The 26776-nt window shown below is 34.8% G+C and overlaps 1 protein-coding gene across 1 annotated transcript in view; it reads left to right on the forward strand.

Moving 5' to 3' along the window:
• The first annotated feature begins 346 nt into the window (after window positions 1-346).
• Window positions 347-26776, forward strand: part of LOC115981160 (proteasome adapter and scaffold protein ECM29) — a 40011-nt gene continuing 13581 nt past the window's right edge. Inside the window, exons 1-24 of the mRNA XM_031103337.1 lie at window positions 347-629; window positions 1795-1962; window positions 2077-2166; window positions 4921-5057; window positions 5154-5244; window positions 7631-7713; window positions 7836-7942; window positions 9177-9329; window positions 11241-11305; window positions 12442-12529; window positions 12675-12753; window positions 12857-12965; window positions 15587-15646; window positions 15780-15898; window positions 16346-16727; window positions 16816-17000; window positions 17098-17170; window positions 18277-18427; window positions 18541-18710; window positions 19508-19858; window positions 20172-20339; window positions 20464-20757; window positions 21029-21205; window positions 23701-23964. Of these exons, the coding sequence (XP_030959197.1) occupies window positions 441-629; window positions 1795-1962; window positions 2077-2166; window positions 4921-5057; window positions 5154-5244; window positions 7631-7713; window positions 7836-7942; window positions 9177-9329; window positions 11241-11305; window positions 12442-12529; window positions 12675-12753; window positions 12857-12965; window positions 15587-15646; window positions 15780-15898; window positions 16346-16727; window positions 16816-17000; window positions 17098-17170; window positions 18277-18427; window positions 18541-18710; window positions 19508-19858; window positions 20172-20339; window positions 20464-20757; window positions 21029-21205; window positions 23701-23964 (3753 nt within the window). The 5' untranslated portion in view covers window positions 347-440. The remainder of the gene's footprint in view (window positions 630-1794; window positions 1963-2076; window positions 2167-4920; window positions 5058-5153; window positions 5245-7630; window positions 7714-7835; window positions 7943-9176; window positions 9330-11240; window positions 11306-12441; window positions 12530-12674; window positions 12754-12856; window positions 12966-15586; window positions 15647-15779; window positions 15899-16345; window positions 16728-16815; window positions 17001-17097; window positions 17171-18276; window positions 18428-18540; window positions 18711-19507; window positions 19859-20171; window positions 20340-20463; window positions 20758-21028; window positions 21206-23700; window positions 23965-26776) is intronic.

Here is a 26776-nt window from a genome sequence, read left to right on the forward strand (position 1 = left end):
GGTCACCGCGCACCGCGCTGCCTGGCCTGGGTCGCACCTCTCTCTCGTTTTTTTTTTTTTTTTTCTTTGGGTTCTTCTGGGTCTGGGATGTTCTTTGAAATTTATAAGGTTTATAAATCGAGTCTTAGAGACTCGATTTTCATGTGATCACGTGAAAAAATATGCCATATCGAAAATAATTAGACCATGAAAATCAAGTCCTTAAAATTTGATTTATAGGTCAAAATCGACTCTTTTAGACTCGAGAGGTTAATAAATAATATAGTTTGGTAACTAAAACTACTAACTATTTAGGATTTTATGTCCATTTGGCCATTTTGACCCAAACGGACCCTATAAAACCCCAGTCCAGTCCACACTTCTCCCCATTGTTTCTTCCTCCTCAGGAAACTCAGGAGTTGGATTGTTTCTCAAGAAAACGAAAACGAAAGCAAAAGAAAATGGCATCGTCGAAATCATCAACACCACCACCAGGGGGAACTACCGATGCAGAGAGAGAAAAAGCGTTGGATCAATTGCTCACTGTCTTGGCTTTCTGCGAAGACGACAAACTCCATATCTTGCTCAGCAGGCTTCTCCCTTTCGCTATTTCCTCTCTATCTTTTCAATCCTCCCTAGTCCGCAACAAGGTCTCTTCTCTCTCTCTCTCTCTCTCTCTACCCATTTATTTTTTTTCTGATTCATGCTGTTGCTGTGTCAAATTTTCTCAATTATTAAAACCATTTTAATGCATAAGTACTGCTTTCTGAACCTGAAAATGGAAAATGAATGAGCAACGACAATAGGGTAGGACTCGAAGAATTGACCAGTACCCAGATTCTGAATTTTCAATTTTATGTTCTGGCGAGAGGGTTTCTCAATCACTAACACAATTTTAATGCGTAAGTACTGCTTTCTGAACCTGAAAATGGAGAATGAATTGACAATGACAAAAGGGTAGGACTCGAAAAATTGACAAGTACCCAGATTGTGAATTTTCAATTTTATGCTCTTATTTTTTGTGTCCTGGCGAGAGGTTTTCTCAATTACTAATATATTGTTAATGCATAAGTACTGCTTTCTGAATTTGAAAATGGAAAATGAATGAGCAACGACTAAAGGTTAGGACTTGAAAAATTGACAAGTACCCGGATTGTGAATTTTCAATTTTATGTTCTTATTGTTGTGTTCTGGCGAGAGGTTTTCTCAATTACTAACACATTTTTAATGCATAAGTACTACTTTCTGAACCTGAAAATGGAAAATGAATGAGCAACAACAAAAGGCTAGGTCTCGAAAACTTGACCAGTACCCGGATTGTGAAAATTCAATATATGTTCTTATTGTTGTGTTGTGGCAAAAGATCGGGGCACTTGGTGCAATGGCAAGTGCCTTCCCCCCAAAAGTGACAAGTTGTGAGTTTGAAGAAAAAATAAAAAATAGGGTAAGGCTGCCTACCAATGACCTCTCTTAGACCGTGTAAAAGTAAGAGCTTTGTGCGCTAGATAGAAATGGAAAGTTTATTTCGATGGAAATGGAATGTTTGATGTTTGTTCTTACTACATGTGATCAACATTTATCTCTACTCTAGTGTATCCTTATTTTTCTGTATACTTTATTTTCTACACATGTAGGGTAATAGATGTATACTTTGGTATTTGAATTGCCAAGAGCCTTGTAGCTCAACTGGTACCTTTTGGTGTTTCCAACGGAGACGTTCCGGGCTTAAATCCCTTCCTCCAACTATCAAATTATCAAAAACTTTGGTATTTGAATTAAAAGCCTCCAAGGTTAATAACTTCCATGTCGTGACAGGTTCTTGAGATATTGAGTCATGTAAACAAGAGAGTGAAACATCAGCCTGAGATTGCTTTACCGCTATTGGAGTTATGGAAAATGTATTCAGAAGCCAATGCTGCTCCAATGGTTAGAAATTTTTGCATTGTGTATATTGAAATGGCATTTGAACGTGTTCAAGCAAAGGTATGTTTGTTTTCTACAGTCTACATCTTTTTTAGGAAATTATTTTGCCTAGTTTGGAATGACAGCATGCCATACTAGCAATTTGGAATTAATGATGATACCTGATGGTAATAGCAAAAAGAAGAGTTGGCACCTATGCTTTTGGTGAACATTTCAAAGCTTCCTCTTCAGCACCAAGAGATTATCCTGAGAATTGCAACCAAGGTATCTTTTTGTCCTATCTGCTTTAAAAATAGATTGTTGATGCCGCCCTGGAAAACTTAGAATGATTTTTGTTAGTTTATGAGGATAGGAAGGAAATAGAGGAATTGTGACTGGGTGGCTGCATTGAGCGGCCATTCTTTTTCTTTGCTGGAATTTTAACATTTATGCACTCTGTCTTGATTTTTCATACCATTTGTTCATTTCCTGTGTACTGTGGATGTTATTTGCTTTCTTTCCTTTGAATAAAATATTTATCTTCATTAATTAAAAAAAAAAGGAAGGAAATAGAGGAAAATTAGGTGTGGCGAGTGCATCTTCTTGGACAGACTATCTCAAAGTCTAATCCTATGTTTGAAAGGAAACATTTTTATTTTATTGTTTTTCCTAGAACATGTCAGGGTGCAGCCTAGTGGTTGGAGGCTTGGGATGAGCTGTAGACTTAGTCATATGGGTTCAATCCTCACTAGGAGTTCTCTTGGATTAGGTCATGTATTCGTGGTTTACTCTTAGGGATCGGTCCAAAGGACCTTTCCTTGGTGAGGTTCCAGTTCTTTTTTTGCCAGAACAAAGATCAGAAACAAAAAAATTCATTGCTTGCTTCTAGAACCATACAATGACACATGTTCATAGAGGCTTAGAACATTCAAAACTTCTCTTGTAACTAAGATAATAAATACTTGACTTCTTGGAGAACTAAGAATTTGGCTTATTTAAGGATGACTCCTCTAGAATTTGAATACTCAAAAATAATTTTAGATTTATTAGTTGCTTTATTCCCATCAACAACTGAGCTCCAACTATTGAAAAGCTTGATATCTTTCCAAAAGTTCTTGACTGATACATTGGAAGTCTGATACAATTATTTCTGAAATTGGTTTCCCTTTCCACTTGACTAGGAATTTCTGGTACCCTTCCTTTCTTGTAGAGACAAGTTGTTCATCAAGGACATCTTTTATCATGTCTGGTTTCATAGGTATCACAAGCAGTCTAAGAGCTTTATTGTTTTCATTCAGTGCTTCATGGTGCTCAGAATAAGGGTTGAGATTCTCCACATTGAAATAGAGCTGATGCTAAGATCTTTTGGGAGCTCAAGTAGATATGCATTTAGCCCAAGCCTTTTGAGTAGCTAATAAGGTTCATGTGTAATATTTTAAATGCTCCTTTGGCAAATTGTTTAGGTTGTTACCATAACTTTGCCATAATTTTTTTTTTTTGTTTTGTTTTTTGATAAGTAATAAACTTCATTGGAATTGAAAAAGGACAAAAAGATATAACAAGGCACACAGGCAGTGTGCTAAGAGGCAACAAAGAAAAAGAAAACTAAATAGCAATGAAAGTACACAAATCAAGCATTTCAGGCAGAGACATGAAAGTAACAGCACCCTAAGCATTTACCCATTCAAACAGAGTCTGAAAGAAGACAAGCTTCAACTCATGAATCAACCTTTCATCCCCTTCAAAAGGATGTGTATCTGCATGAGACTTGAATTGCTCAGAGCTAATAGCAATCTTCTTTTAAACTTCTTCATGGATCTCATAGATATGCCTCACGAAATCCTCAGCCTTTTGGCTTGTTCTAATATCTGTTGGTAACGGATAAGGTCAATAGGTTGGCTTGGCTTTTAATCCTGTGGCAATTTCAAATGGTGACCGACCTGTTATTTTATTATTAGAATTGTTATAAGAAAATTATGCTGCAGGCAGAATCACATGCATGATTGTACATTTTCCCCAACAAGGTATCATAAAAGGTTTCTTGAACTTTGGTTAATAACCTCTGTCTGACTAACCATCGGTCTTATGGTAGTAGGCATTTGAGCACTCAGCTTAGTAACCATATTATTCATAAGGTCTTCCAAAAGTAGCTCATATATATATATATATATATATATTTTTTTTTTTGGAAAAAATAAGGAAATAAAAATTCTTTAATATCTCAAAGGGGTGTAACCTATGTAAAAGGGAAGTATTTGAGAGGTGCACCAAGAAATCATGTAAAAGTAAAAGGATCAAGAAATTATAACAAAAGAGGGAAAAAGGCCATGATTTACTCTAGAGTTCGAGGATTCACTTTTAGGGTTTGAATGCTTCTTACAATGGCTCTAGAAAATTCCAGAAATTGTCCTTATTTCATATCTTGGCTACAAACAGCTTTTTAAATAAAACCCTACATGACAATAAAAGTAAAATACCTGACTTTAAAATCAAATAAAGCACTTAAAAAAAAAAGGATAATCTGGCAGCAGCTCTGTTTTAGCATAAGACCCACATATAACAAACTTCCAGCAATCAAACTAGCTAGATAAATCCCTGGTGAGACTTGTAGTATCATTGTAGTCCGAAATAAAAATTCATGATTTAGAGTTCGGATTCTTACGTCTTTTGTAAACCTTTCCAAAATGCCTTGTGTCCTCGTTAGAGGCCTTTCCTACACAAAAATATCTTAGTGTTCTTAATGAGTTTCTCAAGGTAAACAGACCAGCTAAAGTTGGAAACGGCTGAATGGTGGAAAAAGATTCTCATAACTGACCTTAAATACAATTCAAATTAAGACTTAGTTGAGACAGTGAAAAGGATTCTCATGACTGACTCTGACCATGCTTGGAGTTAAGACGTGGTTGAGTTCAGTGAAAATTGGCAAAAGTTAGCTAACTTATTAATTCTAAGAAACAGCTTATGTGGCATTCCATTTTACATCTGGGTTTCTTTCGGAGTTATGGCAATTCACAAATATCGACTGTTGCTTGCTTTTAGGTGATTGGTGAATGTCATTCAAGTCAAATTGATGATGAAGTTACTGCCAAGTATAGATCAATAAATGATTCTCAGGATAGGGAGCTCTTCATTGAATTTTGTCTTCATACAGTTTTGTATCAACCACCATCTCAAAGGTACAGAAATCAATTTAGTTTTTTTGTGATACTTGATCACTAAGCATGTTGTTTGTTATATCATAGCTGACTTTGAAGACTCATGTTTCTTTGCAGTGGAGGATGTCCACCTGGACTTTCAATTGCTCAAGCCAGTCGTGTTAGTGGGAAAAATCAATTGAAAAGCGATATGCTTTTAACGACAAAGGTGAATTTATTATGGGGCAATTCAACTGCAATAAATTAGATGGCTTGTCCTATTTCCAATCCTACGTGGAAAAAAAAAAAAATCTAAAATAAATGAGCTGTGAGGTTGGTTGCTCAAGCTATTTCATTTATTTATTAGCAATCTAGAGCAAATTTTCAGTTAGGATTGATCAAGTTATTTGGCTTTTCTAGGGTAAAGAATCAAGCCAACCTGAGCAATTAGGTGCTTATGATTAGTACATTCATCTTTCAAGATTATAGTTGATTGTTCAAGTCGTTTTTATGAATCCAATCTTGAGCTGACTTTAAGTATTTTGTTATTTTTCCAAACTGATTGTTGGAGCAAAAGCTCATTATATATCTAACATGCCTATTAAATAGCAAATGGTTTCATTGTTAATTGGTATCTAATCCAGGAAATGATTTATGTTCATAAAATTAAACTTCGTTTTTAACATTGTGGCCTTGCTTATGCTTTGTGGATATTTGTTTCTGTGTGTTTTGGGTACATTGGGTTGTGTCACTGAAGAAATTGAAGACAGAAATTTCTCTCAAGCAAATCATTAAATGCAAAAGCATTAATCAGATAGAGATATTGCCTATAACTTACTCGCCATTCTCTTGAGCTTAATTCTGCAAAAGTCGTTTCCAAGTGCAATTTGAAGACCTGATTAAACCTATCTTATGCCACTATATAAGCTTTATATTGCGTGACTATTTGACATTGAAAAAGGTTGACACACCAAGAGCAATGGAGAGAACTTCTTGCCTTTCCTTCCTTGTGCCAAACTAAAAATTTTTAGATTTTGCCCACTCATCTTGTGATCCTAAAGAGAGTGATTGTGAGTTTATTTGAAACCACAAAGATTCTTTCCAGTGAGTTCACTGCAGCAAATCTTATTGGCATGTGGAATTCATAAGAAATTTTAATGATTGGGAGTTTGATGGGGTGGCTTCATTTTTCCATTTGTTAGATTCTCATATTCTTCTTAGGGAAAATAATGATAGGATGAGATAGAAGTTAAAGAGTACTAGGGAGTTCACTTTGCAATCTTTTAATGAGACATTGCGTTTTTCCATTTGTTAGATTCTCATATTCTCCTTAGGGAAAGTAATGATAGGATGAGATGGAAGTTAAAGAGTACTGGGGAGTTCGCTTTGCAATCTTTTTATGAGATATTGCGGGGCTCATGCCCTCTGACTTTTCCTTGGAAGGCCATATGGAGGGCCAAGGCCCCCCAAAGAGGTTCTTTCTTTGTGTGGACAGTGGCTTGGGGGAAAATTCTCACTTTTGAGAATCTCATCAAGAGAGTTTATTCAATGGTGAGTTGGTGTTGTATGTGCCATTGTAGCGGGAAGATTGTGGATTACCTCTTGATTTATTGTAGCTTGGCTTTCAAGTTGTGGAGCTGTATATTCATGATGTTTGGGGTTTAGTGGGTTTTACCGGAGAAGGTTTTGATTTACCATGTGTGTGGTGATGTTGAGGCCCGAATTCAGATATATGGAATCTTATTCCTTTATGTTTGATGTGGACTATGTGGAGGGAACGAAGCCGGTGTACTTTTGAAGATGTGGAGTGCGCGTCATCTCAATTGCAAGCATCCTTCATCAGTTCTGTTTATGAGTGGTCTTTTGTATCGGGTCTTACTGATAGTAACTCTATTCACTCTTTTGAAGAATTAATTCATGTGTAGATATTTCTCCCATTGTAATTCTTTAGGCTACTTCGTGCTTATTCTCACAAAGTAGCCTCATTTCAATAATATTATTTTTACCTATCAAAAAAAAAAAAAAAAAAAAAACTGCAGCAAATCTTAATGGAGGTCCTTGAAGTGACAGAGGTTTGGTTTGTGATGTGGAGAATATCACTGTAAATGGATGCCATAGGTTCTGGTACTATTTTGGTAAGAAGGTAAGCATGTGTTTGCAGACGTTATATAGAGAGTCTAGGTTACAAAGGTTTGAGAGTTCTGACTAATTGTAACTGTTCCTTTATAGTATATTTTCAATGGGATTGGATTTCTCGGAGTGGTTGTCCATTGAATAGGCTCTTCATTGGTTTTGCACTTCATTCCAAACCTTTGCGTTCTTACTTGTGTTGGTTTAGATTTGGTACTTGTGGTTAATATATTTGTTTGCACTAGAATCCACAATAAACATGTTTAATTTCCTCTGTTTAGTTACATAGGGGTCAAAACATAATTTTCAGTTCAGAACTATACTCATCCAGCTCTCATGTATTGCAAACTCCTCCTTAGTGTAAAAATTAGCTGATTTTCAACTTGCACCAACATATCTCTCCTTACACATGTATGCACGCAGTCTATATTGGTCAATGCCTTGAATTCTTTCATGAGATAGATATATATTTTTTTTGTAAGCAGTTGGGGATCTTGAATGTTATTGAAGCCATGGAGTTCGCCCCTGAGCTTGTTTATCCTATATATGTGGCTGCTTGTGTAGATTGGTACGTCATAGTTCCTCTTGTATATTTATTTAAGTTTATTTAAATATTTCTTATCTTTTTTTTACTTTGGTTTGTTTAATATATCAATTATAATGTGTTATTTTATGATTGATTGATTCAAGGCAGGAGCCTGTTGTTAAGAGAGGGGAGGAGCTTTTAAAGAAGAAGGGTTCTGGTGCGAATTTAGAGAATCCCAACCTGATAAACAAACTATTTATATTATTTAATGGTATGTAATTCTTAATTTATCTTTTTAATTAAATTTGATGTAATGGATTTGTTATAATTTGATCAAGTGATGTTCTTTTCTCACATTCTCTTCCTCGCTAGATATCTTATCCGTTTTTTATTAAGAAATTTTATTAAAAAAGCACAAAAATGGGTGCAACTTCAATAAAGGGAATGCATACAAGAGATACCAAACAGCTATCATCTGAAATTAAACAATCAATAAACATTGTATGTTTCTTTTTTATCTTATCAAAAAAAATAGTTCTCATATTACCTATCAAAAAAAAAAAAAAAAAAACCTTTTTGTTGCTTTATTTGAAAAAAGAAAAGAAAATGAAGATCAATAAACACTATCATTTTGAATAACAACTAGTGGTAGCAATCCAACGTACAGGGAACGCAATAATAGAAGCTTTAAGTCCAAAATTGATCTCTCACACCCTTCATAGCCACAAGCATTTCTCGCTTTCCATATACACCATACCATATCAGGCACTAAGGAATCGCATTCCAAATGTCAAATATGATGATGCTGTCTGAGCTGTCCCTTCCAACAAGCTAATGAATAAATCACCCTTTAGGCTTAGCCCAATTAATCTCAAATAGTCATAAACCATGACCCACAACTCTCTAGCAATATCACAATGAAGAAGTAAATGATCTGTTGATAAGTTCTATCATTAAATTGAATTTTTTTTTTGATAATTTTGGCATATTAGTTTGGCTTTTTAAAATATCTTTGGATGATGGAAATCATTACCATATACTTAACCTTGAGATTCCATGGGTAATTGACCATAATTTTATTAGTTGGATTTGTTAGATTGTACTAACTGTAATGAATCTGAATCTCCTTGCAAGTCTTGGGAGCTTTCATATACAGTCGCTAAAAAATGATATAATGAAGTAACAGAAGGTCATGAAGTGATAATATGTGAAGAAAATCACTTTTCACAATATTTATGACTCATCCTTTTATCCTGATCATCATTAAAGGTTCGTTTGAGTATTTGATGATAGCGACTGCTAGTATGCTTTGGCTTATAGTTTGAATAAGAGGAGTTTACATTGTAATATTTTCTATCTGAAAAATTTATGTTAAGGCTTTTGTTTGAAATACATTGGTTTTTTTTTTTTTTTTGAGGAAGAAATACATTGGTTTTTGCAAGTCTTTTTCACCCTCTTTCCTATCATGCTAGTACATATTTGATACATAATTACGATTTTTGTAGGTAATGTTGGAGCAGAAAATGTTGAACCAGATTTAAGAGTCAATCCTGGGAATCCTGCTCTTAAATCCAGACTGATGTCTATTTTCTGCCATTCTGTAATGGCCGCAAACAGTTTCCCATCAACTTTGCAGTGCATATTTGGCTGCATATATGGTACTTAGCTTCTCTTAATTTTTTTTTTTTAAATTTTTATAATATATATGTATTTTTAATTTTATAATATATATAACTTGACTTTGTGTTTGCCCATTGTTGGAATGGTTCCATTTCAAACATGGGGACTTGATGCTGGAGACACAGAGATCATTATTTTAATTTAGTTGTTTATTGTTTTGCAAGACAATTGTATTTTTGTTTGGGCCCTAGTAATTAATTAGGTTAATTAGTATTTTTATTTAAAGTCTAGGGTATTTTTGTCATTCAATAAGTAGGGTTTCTTACAGACTTAAGGTTTAGCATTCCTAGATAAGCTAAGTTTTGTACTCCTATGGAGAGAGATTTTTTTGATGAATAAAGTTTCGATTGAAATCTGTGGTCTAGTGCTGACTCCTAGTGGTTCTCCTTTACTTGGTGTTTACTCCAAGCAACCCTAGGTGCCGACTCCTAGGTTTTATCATTTATTTTTCTGTTGCATTGTTCTGGTTTGTCCTGCATCCGGATTGTTCCTGTTGCTAGATTTGCTGAAGCATTGTTATTGGGTTGCAAATATTTTGTTTTGTTTTGGTAAACTACACACACCCAGTGGGGCTTGAGTAATGCTGACTTGTGAAAAGATCAATAAACACAATCATTTTGTTGGGTGATGCCACGGTAGTAGAATTGTTCTCTTCTTTGCAAGGAAACTATGGTCACTCTGTGAGTGGTAAAATCTGGGAGTTCTTTTTTTTTTTTTTTTGGCATCTTCTGTGGGTAATTTGGAGAGAAGATTATCTGAACTTTTGAAGGGGCTGAGCTTACATTGATCTTGATCAAATCTTTATACCTAAGAACTTTGTATAACTGGATGTCTGTCTTAGGTAGGGTTAATTCTGCTTTTTTGTAGAATTGATTGATATTTTAAATTTTAGAATATACTTCTTAAGAGTTGCTCTAATGTACTCTCTTTGTACTGTAGCATTCTCCCCTTTACATAAAGTGATGTTTCCTTTAAAAAAAGAGAGGCAAACATCCTTATAATTGTCATATTGGAAATCACATAGAAATTTAGGACTTTCCATGGCTGCATCATTCTCCCCAAGTTTGAAGAAATCTGGCCTGAGCTTTTCTAGCACAGAAATTGATTTCTTTCCAATGAGCACTAGACATGCATTTCAATCTTGGTAAAAAAATTGCATTAACTTTTCGCTCACCTTTTGAAGCATCAAGCTTAATAACAAAGGATCTGTGTTTCATGCCTTATGTAATCTGTATGGAATCAATACTTATAAAAGAAAATGTAATCTGTATTGAATGTGGTAAAACTCAATAGTGGAAATAATCTTGAAAAAAAATGCATCCTTAGATTATTTTGGAACACGGACTGTTAAAGAATCTATATCTATCCTTATCTCCATTGCCTTTGTCATGCAGTCTTTCTGATTCTGCCAGAGTACACAAGTATTTAACCACAAATACTTATCACTTGATTTTGAAAACCATGTAAGCCTTGTTGCCATTGGTGTCACACATAAATCTTCATATTGCTAAAATTGTAAATAACATACAAACTAACAGGTACCCCATTTTCATGCCATCCTTTTGTATTGAACACTTTACTTTGGGCAAAGGAGCTTGAAAGGCTAAATGCTTTTTAGAACAGGAAATACTGATTGGTACTGCAATTTGTAGGGTTTATGTATAAGTACATTACTTTAATAATGCAGTGTCATAGAAATGTCATATCCATGGTTTTGGATTTTTGTATTTTGTGATAGTTTATCTAAACCTCATCATTTTGACTACTTGGTCATAAAAGGGCAGATTTACTTTTATCTTCTTTTCATTTTGGTAATTTCATGTTGATTGTGTGATAGAATGTCCTTATGCTTATTTTTCTTTGGTTTCCTGAATTCTTAAATGTGATAGGAAGTGGTACCACATCAAGGTTGAAGCAGTTGGGAATGGAGTTTACTGTCTGGGTATTTAAACACGTAAGGAACTTATAACTTCTTCTTTTTCTTTGGTGTTCTGAAAGAGTGCTCATGCTAGTGCAGGTTCCTATTTGTGGTTCCCACTATAAGTTCTAGATGTTAGATACTACATTTTGTGGGCTATGATCAAACCTTTGGTTCTAGTTTCCTACGCTAGCATACATCTAAAATTACATATGTTGGGAGGTTTTAATGACTAAGATATTTTGCGTGTTTGGTATATAAGTTAATTGATGTTTGCCATGAATCATGTCAATTTTAATATGTTTTGGTTGAAATGCACTTTTGTCTCTAAAATTTGATCTAAATTCAATCTTCGTCCTCCAAATGTAAAAGGTTGCAATTTTGTGGAAAATATAAAAGGTATCAATTTTGTCATTTCATAATTTATTCATGACCAACCTCAACTTTTTAATGTGCCGTGTTAGTACTCTGCTTGCCTAGTACGCAATTCCTTTAGTAGCTGAAGGAGAGAAGGAAGCAATTGGTACTTTTTAAAATTCGGGGAAAAAATTGCAGTTTGTTTGTTTGATTTTTGATTATTTAATATTGAAGAATGAAAATCAAACTTGGATCAAATTTCCAGATGAAAAACATATTGTAGCCTTTGAACAATGGGGGGTCCTTTTTTTTTTTTTTTTTTTTTTTTTTTTTTTTGTATTAGAAAGGTTTTTTCTTATTCAAGTTGGAGCTTTATCATGTGTAGTGAAACACCCCATGCTGCGTGTGCCCCAATTGCAATGCAAATGTGAGCATGGGATAGCTAACCATCAACCGTTAGTCGCTGTTGCTCTACATTAACAAAAACAACAACAACAACAACAACAAGGCCTTTGTATCAAATTTTTTGGGGTCAGCTATGGATCCTCTACAAGATTAGTTTGGGTCCACATGTGTTCTTTTCCTCCATTTTATTATATTCAAAGTCATAACTTTTGTTACTTCCTTAATTGACATGTCATTTTTAACTACTTCTACTAATGTTATCTTTGGTCTTCCTCTAACTTCTTTTGTTCCCTTAACTGAATTAACTCACACTTTCTTACTGGTGTATTAATCACTCTCCTCTGCACATGACCAAATTAGAGATTTTGATGCTCTTCTTCCTCACTTCATTTTGATAATTATTTATGCAGGCAAAAATTGATCAACTTAAGCTTATTGGCCCAGTTATACTCACTGGAATCCTGAAGTCACTTGACAGTTATTCAGATTCAAAATCAGGTCCTGCATTTGAAGTTCTTTGAACTTCTTATATATATCTGTGTGTGTGTGTGTGTATTTATGTATGTATGTATGTATAAAATTTTATTTTATTAGGCTTTGTAGAACTTCATTCTGATTGATCTAGTGTACTAAATTCACCCAGATGCTACTGCTAGGGACACCAAGACTTTTGCTTTTCAAGCAATTGGGTTGTTAGCACAGCGCATGCCTCAACTTTTCAGGTTCATCACCCAACTTTTCTGCTTTCTTCTGTGACCCCCCATTAGGCATTTCTTAACATTGTGTAGGAGGGGAAAAAGTTCTGATGGCTATTTTTTTTCTCAGTGGTAAGATCGACATGGCTCTACGTCTTTTTGATGCATTGAAAGTAGAGGATCAGTCTCTTCGTTTCATTGTTCAAGAAGCAACCAATTCCCTTGCTGCAGCATACAAGGTTTGCTAGTATTTTTTTTTTTCACTGGGTTGAATATATCATTAATAAATTCTCTTTCGCTGATGTGGCAATTAATTCACAAAGCTGTTGTCTCTCATTGCTACTTTAGTGAAGTTAATTTTAGCAATTCTGTTGTGGTTTTGTCAATTGAACTATTGCTACGTGATACTGGTTGGTTCAGTGGCAGGGAAGGTTTTGTTTTGTTTTATTTATTAAGGTGTATTTTTTAGTATTTATATCTACACTTGCTATTTTCTAAGGAAAATGCTCATGATGGGAATCATGTTTAAGACTATTCTTCTATTTACGGAATACTCATGCTCCAACTGATCCAAATGAGAGAAAGGATGTCTGAGATTCATTTATAATCCTGGACAAACTCATTTATAGACAATTGAGATTGTCAGAGAGGATATCTTTGAGATCTGTGACATAGTATGGAAGGATTAAAAGAGACCCATTATATTAGTTAAAAAGATATTATACAAGGATTTCAAAGAGAGCCATTGAAGTGTATAAGTTATATATGCCCAAAAGTTACCTCAAATAAATTTGATGTAGAATTAGATATAGTTACCATCATTTAGTCACTAAGACCTGTCCAGAACAACAAATGCTAAAGGGCAACATCTTTAACTCACTTGATTGACAGTACATTATGGTGGAAACCATGTTTATAATGAGATTCATTGAATTTTAAAATAGGTCAACTATAAATTTATTACAAATATATTTTGAATTTGAATTTTCTAATCAATATCATTTACATTTACTCCAACCAATCAATTCCTTGGTCTTGTCTTCAAGATGCATGGTTTTAAAAACCGAACTGGACTAGACCAGCTGGTTCAACTGGGAACCGGACATTAATCCGGTCCGGTTATTATTAAAAACCGGAAATAAGAGAAAAACTGCAAAAAACAAGAAACCGCTGGTTCCACCGGCAAAACCGGAAATCAGTACGATTAAACCGGTTTTAAGCAGTTCTTTATAAAAGACTTCTGCTGTTGTGTTTTTGAAAAGAAAAAAGAAAAAAAGAGAGCAATCTTGTTTCAGATTTAAGGAGAAGAGAGATTTTTATATTGAAAATGCTCTTAAGTTTGAAGTGGTGAAGCCTAAAACGGCCACAATGACCCCAAAAAGGCAAAAACATCAGATTTACCATCTTTGTGTTGAGGAAGAAGCTCAAAGATGAAGCAGATTTACAATTTTACAATGATATGATCTGTGCTTCAGTTGAGGCCTTTTTTTGCTGCTCTTGTCTGCTTTAGTGGTGGTATACTGGTATGAAACATTTGAAATTTTAAAATTGGTATTTGAAGAAACTGAAATGCAAATGCCGAAATAGAGGGATAGCATAGAAAGAAGTTGGGGTAGGTTGAGATATTTAATGCTGTGCCACGTTTCAGTTTTCTATTGGTTATGGGCTTTTTAAAATTTTTTTCCATTCAATTGTGTGTTCCATGTGGTGCCATGTCGTTGGCATGCAGGGTAGTAAAATTTTTCCATTAGTCATAAATCGTGAAGTCATGAGTGATCACGACATTTCTTTCTCTTAAAAAAAAAAAAAACAGCATCATCTCATTTCATTAATATAAAAACACGAAAATGAGCATAAATATATATATAGTTATGAATTAAATAACCAAATAATTATATATTAACTAAATTTTAATATATTATATATAATTAATTAATTCATATGCTAAATAAGTCTTTGGTTATATTTTAGTATTTTTATTTTGTAAATATAAGATCTAAAAGCTTACTTAAATCATTTTAAATTTTTTTATATATTTTTAACTAAACATATTTACTACTATTAGCTTATTAGTTATATGAAAAGACTTATTATTTATTTTTATAATTTAATTAAATTATTTATGACGTCACCAGTCAGACCATTGGTCTGACCCTGGTCAGACCACAAAACTGATAAGCTGTCCCTTTTTCGGTTCTTTGTCCGTTTCGGTTTTTAAAACCATTTCAAGATGTGGAAAGTGAACCATTCTTTCCAATATATGTTATCACTGATTGCAGTCCTAGAAAGAGTGGTATTTATACCCAACTGCTTGATTTGGATTTTACTATTCATATCTTCTTTTGCAATACAAGTTATAACCTACAATCAATTTAAGTATATTATTGGTTAGTGCTCTAAAGCTTAAGTTAGGCGTCTTTGTAGAGATGGAGATTTGTTTGGGGTGGTGGGGTTGCAGGTGGAAGGCCACTAAAAACTGAAAAACAAGAGTTAAATTCTGTTTCTTTGTCATTATGCACTCTCAACCTTTATTTATATGCTCATAGCTTCCTCAGTGCAGTCAGAAATATTCCAAATGTTTATTTGAGGCAAAGATGGGTGGGTTACTTGGCTTGAATGCTTCTTGTTTGTTGGACATTCTCTTTCTTTGCTTTACCGTAAGCATTCACATTTTTGTGAATACAATTAGCTTGCTGATAAAGCTGACAACTTACAATTCAGAAGTATTTGACTTCTTGACCACTTTGCACCTGTACATCTGAGCCATGTTCTATGATATTAACTTTTTTGTTTTGATTATTCTGCATCACATGCCCTTTATAATAATCTAATTAATGCTGCTATATTATCTGAGCATCAGGAAGCCCCTGCAACAGTGCTAAGGGATTTGGAAACTCTTTTACTGAAAAGTTCTCAAGAGGTATCACACTTTTAATTTGTTGACTTCGTTTGTCTGTTGCTCTTTGTTCTTCCTTTGAGGATAAGAATTTCTATGATTCATTAAAGAAACTTGCTGCTCAACCATATATGGCTAACTTATTGGTGCTGACCAGGAAAAAAGTGAAGTACGGTTTTGTGCTCTGAGATGGGCTACTTCTTTATATGATATGCAACATTGCCCAAGTCGGTTTATTTGTATCCTTGGAACTGCAGATTCTAAGTTGGACATAAGGTACTGTAAATTTTCATTTTGTATTTGGAATGGTCTCTGCTTAATTTGCAGAAAATTCTCTCCCTATGTCTGTCTTTCTGGCTCTCTTTATATATATATGTGTGTGTGTGTGTGTACAATAATTTAAAATAAATAAAATTTACATTCAATTTATAATTCAACTTCTTTATAATCTTGCTTTTGGAATGAAGTGATTGAATGGAAAACAATTTATGCCATTCTGTTTCATAATGTCTTGTACGTTTTGATTCTTATATCTATATCTCATCTTTTTGTATTATTTCTTTCTTGAAATCTAACAATTTTAACTAACGCCGTTATTTTTTTTGATAAGTACATGATGATGATGTTTTGTTGTTAATGTAATTTCCTTCTGTCAGATGAAGAAAGAACTCAGATAGTTTTTATCAATAAATTATAACACTCGCATCCCCCTTAATTTTTTAGGGAAATGGCACTTGAAGGCCTTTTTCCTGATAAGGATGAAGGACGGATAATGACTCAAAGTCTTGATCTTCGATACCCAAAACTTGGTGTCATGCTAGATTATATTCTTCAGCAGCAACCGAAGTTGTTAGAGTCCAATGAAACAAGGGAACATAAGCTTCTTTTCCCATCAAAAACATATGTGGCTATGATTAAATTTTTGTTGAAGTGCTTCGAGTCAGAGTTGGAACTGAACAACTCTCTAGAAGGATCATCTGAATTTCAGTCTTCAGTGGAAGCAATGTGTTTATTACTAGAGCATGCTATGTCCTTTGAAGGCTCTGTTGAGTTGCATGCCAATGCTTCCAAAGCATTGATAGATATTGCATGTCACTTTCCAAAGGTTGGTTAGCACAGATTCTCTTGCTTTGTTTCTTCACTGGTTCTTGTTGTTGCATCTTTCTTTTCTTACGTATTATTGTTCTATCTAGATGATAGCTTCACACTATGCACTTAAGTTGTCATGGCTGAAGGCACTACTTAGTCATGTGGACTTGGATACTCGTGAATCTGTCGCACGCTTACTTGGAATAGCTTCCTCTGCTCTTCCTATGCCTGCAGCATCTGCTTTTATTCATGAGCTGATTGCCTCAATCAGTGGAACACACAAGTTAAGGTTTGTATGGTTATCTTGTAAGGAATTTGATATTTGCAACAGAATATGTAAATTGTATTAGATTTCTCAGTCTTTTATTTATTCTTTCTCTGTTTAGGTTTGAGACTCAGCATGGAGCATTATGTGCAATAGGATATATTACTGCAGATTGCATGTCTAGAACGCCTACTGTAAGTTGGATGTTTGTGTTGTTATGTTATTATGTATCTTTTTTCATTCTTTCCCCCCACTCTCCCCTCTGGGTAAGAAGATAGTATTTGGAACTTGGTGGTGTTGCTGGGTTGCCATGTGTGTTCTCTTCTGATTACATACTGTGGATTACTACTATGGCCCCTTTTAAGGCAGCAGCAGCTGTTGAAAAGAGATTGGCTGCTTAGAAGAGGCAGTATCTTTGAAAAGGCAGGAATATCAATCTTAATATAAGCTTACTCTTGAGTTTTCTAATAGATTAAGAAACGCCAGAGGGATCTCCTTTGGAATGGGAAGGATGATTTATTTGAACACCATTCGGTCATGGAAGGGATGTTCCTTTACTTTTCATGGATGGGGTAATGCTGGTTTTACTTCCTAAAATGTTTTACTTGCCAAATAAAGAAAAAAAGAAAAAAGATTCAGTGAGGGGTAGAAAGAAGAGGAAGACAGCTAAGCCTTAATCCCAATTTAATTATTGTTAGGAATCTTCCTTCTTAATAGGGTGCTTTTAGGTTAGTGGCTTTGGTGGTTTACTTTTTATTTTTTTGGTATGGTGGTGTGGGGGTTATGGGGAGGAGTATTAAGGAGGGGAGTACTATGTATGAAAGTTGGAGTGGCTGGTTGGCTCCAACACTGCAAAGGGGCCAGTATGGAGTATACAAGATGTACATAGGGGAACCACCATAGACCAATAGTACGATGAGTCAATAAAATCACACAAACTGCTGTGAAGTATGGTGAGGACTGGGGTGGATAGAGTACAAAACTTGTTCAAGGAACTATGGTTGTGGGTTATGGAATAGTATTATGATGGGGTTGGATAGGTTCAAACAGTACACTCAATTGTAAGTTGCCAAATTTTACAAATGAATGTCTAATGTTCTATACAGTACTGACATGTATCCAACATAATTTTGCGTCATCTCTCAATGAAATTTATTGGTACTGACTAAAATTTTCTGTTATTTTTTACTTTAATTATTTCTGTTCTCTAAATGCAGGTTACTTTATCAATTAAAACTGAAAATCTGATTTTTTTTTTTTTTTTTACTTGCATTTGTAATTCTCTTAAATATTTTGACAGATTCCAGAGACATTATTTCAGACTACTCTTAAGTGCCTGGTTGATGTTGTTGTTTCAGAGACTGCTACACTGGCCTCAATTGCAATGCAGGCACTAGGTCATATTGGGCTGCGTGTTTCATTGCCTCCACTTATTAATGATTCTAGTTCAGGTGAAGTTTCTGTGCATTTGCTGAAACCTCATGGATTGCTTTTACTGTACTGTACTTGTTATATCTTTACAGCTATACTTGAGGTATCACATAAACCCATTTATTAAATGCAGTTGACATTCTGACGGTTTTACATGAAAAGTTGAGGAAGCTACTTTCTGGTGATGATATTAAAGCGATTCAGAAGATTGTTATTTCCATTGGACATATATGTGTAAAGGAAACAGCATCCTCACATCTAAATATCACCCTTGATTTGATTTTCAGTCTTAGCCGGTCTAAGGTAGGTGTAATTTCTTAATCAGCTAATGTGCTTGTACACGCATTGGACTGCTTGTAAATATTATTTAGCATGGTGTTTTCATTTTTTTAAACTTATACAAACAAATCTGGATACAATAAATTCAGTAAGGGATGACTTTAGTCTCAAACCAAAACCAGACCAGTGGCGGTCATTTCTCTTTTTTCTAACATGGAATTACTCCAATGAAGTAGAATTAATCCAACCCAATACGTGTAAATCCTGGTTTGGTTCAGGTCAAAATTATTATTTTTTCTATATGATATGTGGGGAATCTTGATGGGTGGAAATCATTATCATGATTACACCAGAAAAACCCAAGATGGAAAACAAATTAGGAAAAAGAAAAAGGGAAAAAAAGCTACTAAGAGAAAAGGAAAAATTAGTAAGAGGATTTTGTTCCTCATTGCAATTAAATGTTGATGAAATGGGTTGTTTGTTGCATCTTATGCTTTGTAATAAGTTAAAAATCTCTAACTTGAAGCAATGAGTACAGGACTACACGTTTGCACATTCATAGGCCTTTTATGTCATGTAAATAAGGATGATTCTCAGGTTGCGTTTATTCCCAAACCTCTAATCTTTAAATTTGAGTAACTTTGGTTAATTATTTATCTCTTGAATAAGGAGTTTGTGACCAAGCTTAAATGGCTTAAATACTGAGCCAAACTCAACCAAGGGATTGGTTCTGTTCAGTTCTTAGGTTGCTTTGGATTAAGTTGTACCCTAGTGGATGAGATTGGAAAAACCCTAATAATTACAACTTTGGAGTTTTACAGGTTGAAGATATCCTCTTTGCTGCTGGGGAGGCTCTATCATTTTTGTGGGGTGGTGTTCCTGTGACTGCCGATGCGATTCTCAAAACTAACTATACTTCACTTTCCATGTTTTCAAACTTCCTTACTGGAGATGTGACCTCATCACTTGCAAAATATGGCCCTGTTGAGAAAGGCAAAGTGAATGATGATTGTCATGCCATGGTTAGAGATGCAATTACTAGAAAGCTTTTTGACGTTCTTTTATACAGTACCAGAAAAGAAGAGCGCTGTTCCGGAACTGTCTGGTTGCTATCACTTACAATGTATGCTGGCCATCACCCAGCCATTCAACAAATGCTTCCTGAAATTCAGGTTTGCCATTCCTTTACAAGTCAAAAATATCTATTGTGTTATTTTCCCCCCTTTTTCTTATCTTTGAGAGTTACTTGTTTGCATTGTACCGAAATTCAAGAAGAATAAATGCATGCTGACCCCAAAGTTTTGTGATTAAGGTTTTTTGTTGTTATTAGTACAAATCGCAAATGCTAATGCTGCCAATGAATATTCTATACGGCTGCATTTTCTTGCAAATACCAAAGAGGCGTTGATGTTAAAACCTTCTTTCCAGCTTCTTGTAATACCATAATTGGATTTCTGAGTATAAAACATTTTCATATGAATGCAGGAGGCTTTCTCACACTTACTTGGTGAACAGAATGAACTTACACAGGAGTTGGCCTCTCATGGCATGAGTATTGTGTATGAAATTGGTGATGCAGCAATGAAGGAAAACTTGGTCAATGCACTTGTAAGCACTCTGACTGGTTCAGGGAAGAGAAAAAGAGCCATCAAGGTAACTGTTTCGATACCTTATATATATAAGTTACTGTATCTTATATATATAAGTTACTGTTCTGATACCTTCTATTTCTCTCTCTCTTCCCATTGAAGTCTGAAGTTCTAGAGTGTTTATGCAGCTTGTTGAAGACTCTGAAGTGTTTCAAGAGGGGACTATTGGTGAAAATCTAAGTGGAGGGAAACTGAGCACTTATAAGGAGCTTTGCAGCTTAGCAAATGAGATGGGGCAACCCGACTTAATCTATAAGTTTATGGATCTTGCTAATTATCAAGCTTCTTTGAATTCCAAGAGGGGTGCAGCTTTTGGGTTTTCCAAGATAGCAAAGCAAGCAGGGGATGCTCTTACACCATATTTACGCTCATTGATTCCAAGGCTTGTTCGTTACCAATATGATCCTGATAAAAATGTTCAGGTACACATTTTTGAGTGCTCTGATTTATATTTATGAATTTCTATTCTATACTGGATGTAGTTTGTTACTTAAAAATGTAAATATTTTCAGCTGCATTCTGTAATTTCACACACACTTTAATGCGTATGTTTCTGCGAGTATTTTGTTTCCTTTTCCCCCCTCTTTCAAATGAGCATACTAACTTGTATATCTTAATATTGTTGTTTGCTTTAGGCCAATTAATGTTACTAATGTCATTTTCTCATTGCCTGTTGTTCTTGCAATGTTTTAGGATGCAATGGCCCACATCTGGAAGTCACTAGTAACAGACTCAAAGAAAACCATTGATGAAAACTTGGACCTCATTATTGATGATTTGTTAATACAATGTGGATCGAGGCTTTGGCGTTCACGTGAGGCATCCTGTCTTGCCCTTGCAGATATCATCCAAGGACGAAAATTTGATCAGGTGAGGAGGTCTATATTCATTTCTTTGTCCTAGTATATTGTAAACTCATGTTTGACATTGTAACCTATACAATCCTTGCTTAGGTTGCTCGGTAGTAGTAAACCAAGTTTTCTCAGAAGATTAGGATATTGATTCAGAACTCAATTTTAAATTTTAAATATTTCCTAGTATGGCATGGCTTTATCAGTACACCTTGCAAGTTTTTTTGATAGGTAAGGAAAATTTTTATTAAAAAAAATAGCCAACCCGAGTACATTGGGAATGTACTGTGGGGGCAAAAATCATGGACCAAAATTACAATGATAAAGTAGAACAAGAAGGGAAAAACAAGAAAAAAGCAATAGAGCCACACTCCATACAAGGAGAGTATGTAAGAAAAAAGACTTAATCTCTAGCAAAGACCGTTCACATCCCTGAAAACATCTAGCATTCCTTTCACTCCAAATAGACACATCAAGTAATTTGTCACAAGTCTCCAAAAATCTATATTGTGATGTTTCCCAAACTTACCTTGCCAAGACTCAAACAACTCAATAACCTTATGTGGCATAACCCATTGAATTCCAAACAAACAAAACACCAATGACCACAACTCACCTTACAAACTTTTTTGCAATGCAGAGTTTGAAAAAATTTTAGTATCTCTTATCCTGGGCTTGTAACTACAATAAGCTGCAAATATCATGCCTCAATCTGATTACTGGATTGTCCTTGGGGAAAGTATGGAGTGGTGTCAACTTCTAGAATTTATATTCAGGACGTGCTGAAACAGAACTCAAGGTCCGTATGGGGTTAGTCTTTGGAAATTCATCAGGAAGGGTTGGGAGGGTTTTCATCGGTCCAACAGTTTCAAGGTAGGCGATGGCTCTTCTATTAATTTTTGGCATGACTCTTAGTGTGATGGGCCACCACTGTGGATCATTTGACTTACTTGGGGGCTATTACCACTAGGGTATTAGCTTTGTTAGACTGATTTATGATTGGGAAATGGTGTCTTTTGCCTCTTTTATGAATGTACTTTATATGGTGTTGATAAGGCAGAGTGGGGTGGATATTCTGTTTTAGAACCCTTCTTCACCGAATGTCTTTGAGGTTAGATCCTATTATAAGATTTTACATTCCACGTTTCATTTTTCTTTTCCTTGGAGGAGTCTATGGAAGCCTAAAGTTCCTTCTAAAGTTAGCTTTTTCATTTGGACATCAACTTTGGGGAGAATTCTAACTTTTGATAACCTTAATAAGCGTTGTATAATCATTAGACTTAGACTGGTGTTGTATGTGTAAAAGGGATGGGGAGACTATTGATCATCTACTCCATTGCCTTGTGACATTCAAAATTAAGTAAGCTTTATGATTTGTGTCATCAATAAAAATAAAAATTACTACATATTTTGAAATCTAACCGTTGAATTACATGTTTTTTACTCTCTTAATACACATGTCAAATTTTGTGTCAATTGTATATTATTTACTATATGATCTATAAACGCTTATATTTTATGCATAATTCTAAATTATAAAAACTTGTAATTTAAACAATTTATTGATTATTGATGACATAGTTATTGATCTTTAATTTTTTAGAAATTTTACAAGTATGGAGGTTATAAGAAGAAGATGTAATCCAATGATCTATTTGTCAAAATTCATCTCCAATAAAAAGATATTGAGTAAGGTTGTAGCCTTAGGCTACAACACAATTTTATGGCTAAACTTTGTCCATATTTTTATTAAAATTATACAATGATTTGGCCTTTTTAATGGGAAATAAGACTATAAGAGTACATTGTTCTTTATATAAGACAGATATGGATGCATTACAATCCAGAATCCTTTGCAATTAGTGCTTCTTTTATGTTCTTGCTTTTCTCTATTTTTTTTGTACTTATTTTTTTGCTCTGTGCTAATTTGCGTTTAACAGTTCTTTGATAATACATCTTTCTTACCTATCAAAAAAATTTACAATCCAGAATCTTGGTTTTACAGTTGGATTCAAAGTTCATTTCATTTCTGTGATTTGGACTTAAACTAATTGGATTCAAACCTGATCTTTTCTTTGATAGGTAATAAAAATTTATTAAAAAAAAAGTATAGTGCAGTATACTAACAGCTCAACAAGCTAGGATCTAAAATTACAAAAGTCAATAAGCTCTGATAAATTAGAAAAGGAAAACATCCCAACTGCTGTCGTCCACTCAAACCTGATCTTGTTCAATACACAGCAGAATCCGAAATATTAAAAGCCCTTCTTTACTCTTCGTTCTTTACCACTGTAGTAACAAGATTAAGTTTCTGTATTTGTATATACATCCACAATATGGCCATTCTTTCCTTTTAATGGAGATGTGAATTCATCGATAACTTTCAGCAGAATCCAATACCATCTGATACATCTTATACTCAGATTGTTCCTATTTTTCTACATACAGCATCTTTAAAATATCATTTGTGTTTGCTGCTTGGCGATATCATTTAATTGTATTTTTGACATGTAGGTCGGAAAGCATTTGAAGAAATTATGGTCAGCAGCATTTCGAGCCATGGATGACATAAAAGAGACAGTTCGTACTTCTGGTGATAAATTATGCCGTTCTGTAACTTCATTATCTAAGAGGCTTTGTGATGCATCCTTAACTGAAATCTCAGATGCAAGTCAAGCGATGAATATTGTTCTTCCTTTTTTGCTTGTGGAAGGCATATTAAGTAAAGTTGACAGTATCCGTAAGGCATCTATTGAAGTTGTTACAAAACTAGCGAAGGTTAGCATTGTGTTACAGTACAGTACGCTTTTTTTTAGTGAAAATAACTTAAGTTTTCTGTTACTGTGGTACTAGCTTTTAAATATCACCTCAAATGATATTTTTCAGACTGTCCAATACAGTTGAGGTCTCATTATGAAATGTTACTTTGAGTTGTTTATAAGAACCATATTCTTGTCTATTCAAGGTATAATTACATGCATATATATATATATATAATGTTTTCCGTGTATGTGTGTAACACCTGGATGCTAAATGGTTTACCAATCTTTGATCTTGATAATACATTGAATATACATTCTTTGGCTACTTCAATAAGAGGAAAGGGATTATATCTGCTTGTTTTTAGATGATGTGGGAATCTTGATACGAGGAGGTGGAATTGCTTGCGTCCTCTAAATGGGAGAAAACTCTAGTACTATTGTCATACAGTATAGTATCATTGTGTATGCTGCCCCAACTAGGTCAAAAAATGCCATCCCATTATTACTAAATCTCACTGAACTGTCAAATTGTAGAAGCCTTTTGCTTGGCTTTGGAGCAGGATTCTTTATTGAAGAGCTGTATCTAAAGATATGCAAATAAATATTTATTAAAAAAAAGATATGCAAATAAATGATATTATGAACAAGACTTTATTTCTAATTAAATCAAATATATGTTGTTGATATAATGAAAAAGACATGTTGTACCCAACATCAACTATTCTTTAGGCAATAGCAACAGCAAATAAAGGTGCCAATGATATTAAGAAATACTTTTAAATAAATCCATAAATGCACTAATGACTTTACACTTTTAAGAAAAATGCAACAACTAACTTATGGAGTTATGAGTTGGTATAGACTAAGTTATTTTTTTTAATAAGTAATAAGTTTATTGATGTCAAAAAAGGGGAACACCCTAGTACACAAGGAGTGTACAAGGGGTCAAACACTCAAGAACAAAAATTACAAGAATCTAAGAAATCAAGAAAAGATAAAAATGATTGGTTCCGCAAAGCAGCAAACCAATCCATTAAAGTTCTAAAGAAAAATAGCTTCAAGTTTGATATGGATCTCTCCTTATTTTCAAAGCACCAACTATTTCTCTCCCTTCAAAGGCACCACAATAAGCAATGGGGAACCGTTAGCCATAAATACCCATTTCGATGACGGCCAAATCTGCCTTGCCAACATGCTAGAAGCCCTACTACAGATTGTCGCATAACCCAGCTCACTCCAAACAAACTGAACACCAGAGCCCACAGATCCATTGCAACCGGACAATGAAGAAAAAGATGATCAACCGATTCACCATTACACTTGCACATGTAGCACCAATCCAATATCCAAACCTACCTTTTTCGTAAATTGTCAATCGTTAAGCATTTCTCTAAAGCAGCAGTCCAAACAAAGAAAGCTACTCAAGAAGGAATCTTCTGTTTCCAAATGCTCTTCCAAGGAATGCAGTAGTCATTAGAGCCCACTAAGAGACTATAATAATCCTTAACCATGAAGCCCTTTCCTCTATCAGATTTCCAACACATTTTATCCTCACCAAACCCTCTCACTGAAGCACCATATATGGTATACATGAAACCGGCCAGTGCCTCTAATTCCCGAGCATGCACACCCCTAAAGAAACTTACATCCCAAAACAGGATACCATTATCAAACTTCATAATCTCAGCCACACTAACCTCCTGATATCGGCAAAATCTAAACAATTCAGGATAGTTGATTGCAAGAGATGTTTCACCACACCAACGGTATTGCCAAAATTTCACCCTAGACCCATCCCCAATATCATATAGAATGTGGCGAGAAAAAGAAGGCCATCCTCCACTAATAGTTTTCCGCAAGCCAACACCATATAGGCCATTAATAGGCCTAGTACACCAGTCACCCCATCCACAACCATATTTTACCGCTATCACTTGCCTCCAAAGGGCAGCCCTCTCCATTTCAAATCTCCATAGCCATTTTCTAAGTAAAGCTTCATTAAAAAGTCTTACCTTCCTTATCCCCAAACCACCCGAAGCAATGGGAGTGCAGCCGGTAGCCCATTTAACCAAATGGAATTTTGGTTCATCAACGATGCCACCCCATAAGAAATTCCTCTGAAGTTTCTCAATTCGGTTAGCCACAGCAATAGGAATAGGAAATAAAGATAGAAAATAAGTGGGTAAATTAGATAGAGTGCTTTAAATTAAAGTGACTCTACCTCCCTTGGATAAGTACAAACGTTTCCATCCTGCTAATCTTCATTCTATCTTCTCCAGAATTGGATTCCATATTTTCTTATCCTTGAATTTAGTTCCCAAAGGAAGACCCAAATATTTCATTGGAAGATTATATTGTTTACAGCCAAGGACATTCAACAATAAGTCAAAATTTTGCACCATACCAATAGGAACCAACTCTGACTTGCCCAAATTTATCTTTAGACTAGAAACCACCTCTAGACTAGAAACCACCTCAAACCAAATGAGGATTATACGGAGAAACAAAACCTAATCCAGATCAGCATCACAAAAAATTAAAGTATCGTCCACAAAGAGAAGATGAGACACCGCCAAAGATCTTCTCTTTAAATGACCCACACCAAAGCTTGACATGTGACCATCATGAACAGCTTTATCCAACATTCTCCCAAGGGCTTCCATAACCAAGACAAATAGCAAAGGGGACAATGGCTTTGTCTCAACCCCCTAGAACTCTCAAAAAGCCCACAAGGAGAGCCATTTATCAGAATAGAGAAGCGAACTATAGATATACAAAAGAAAATCCACCGCCTCCATTTAGCAGAGAACCCACCCCATTCTAGTAAC

The sequence above is a fragment of the Quercus lobata genome, chromosome 1 (assembly GCF_001633185.2).
Source record: "Quercus lobata isolate SW786 chromosome 1, ValleyOak3.0 Primary Assembly, whole genome shotgun sequence".
NCBI classification, from domain to species: Eukaryota; Viridiplantae; Streptophyta; class Magnoliopsida; order Fagales; family Fagaceae; genus Quercus; species Quercus lobata.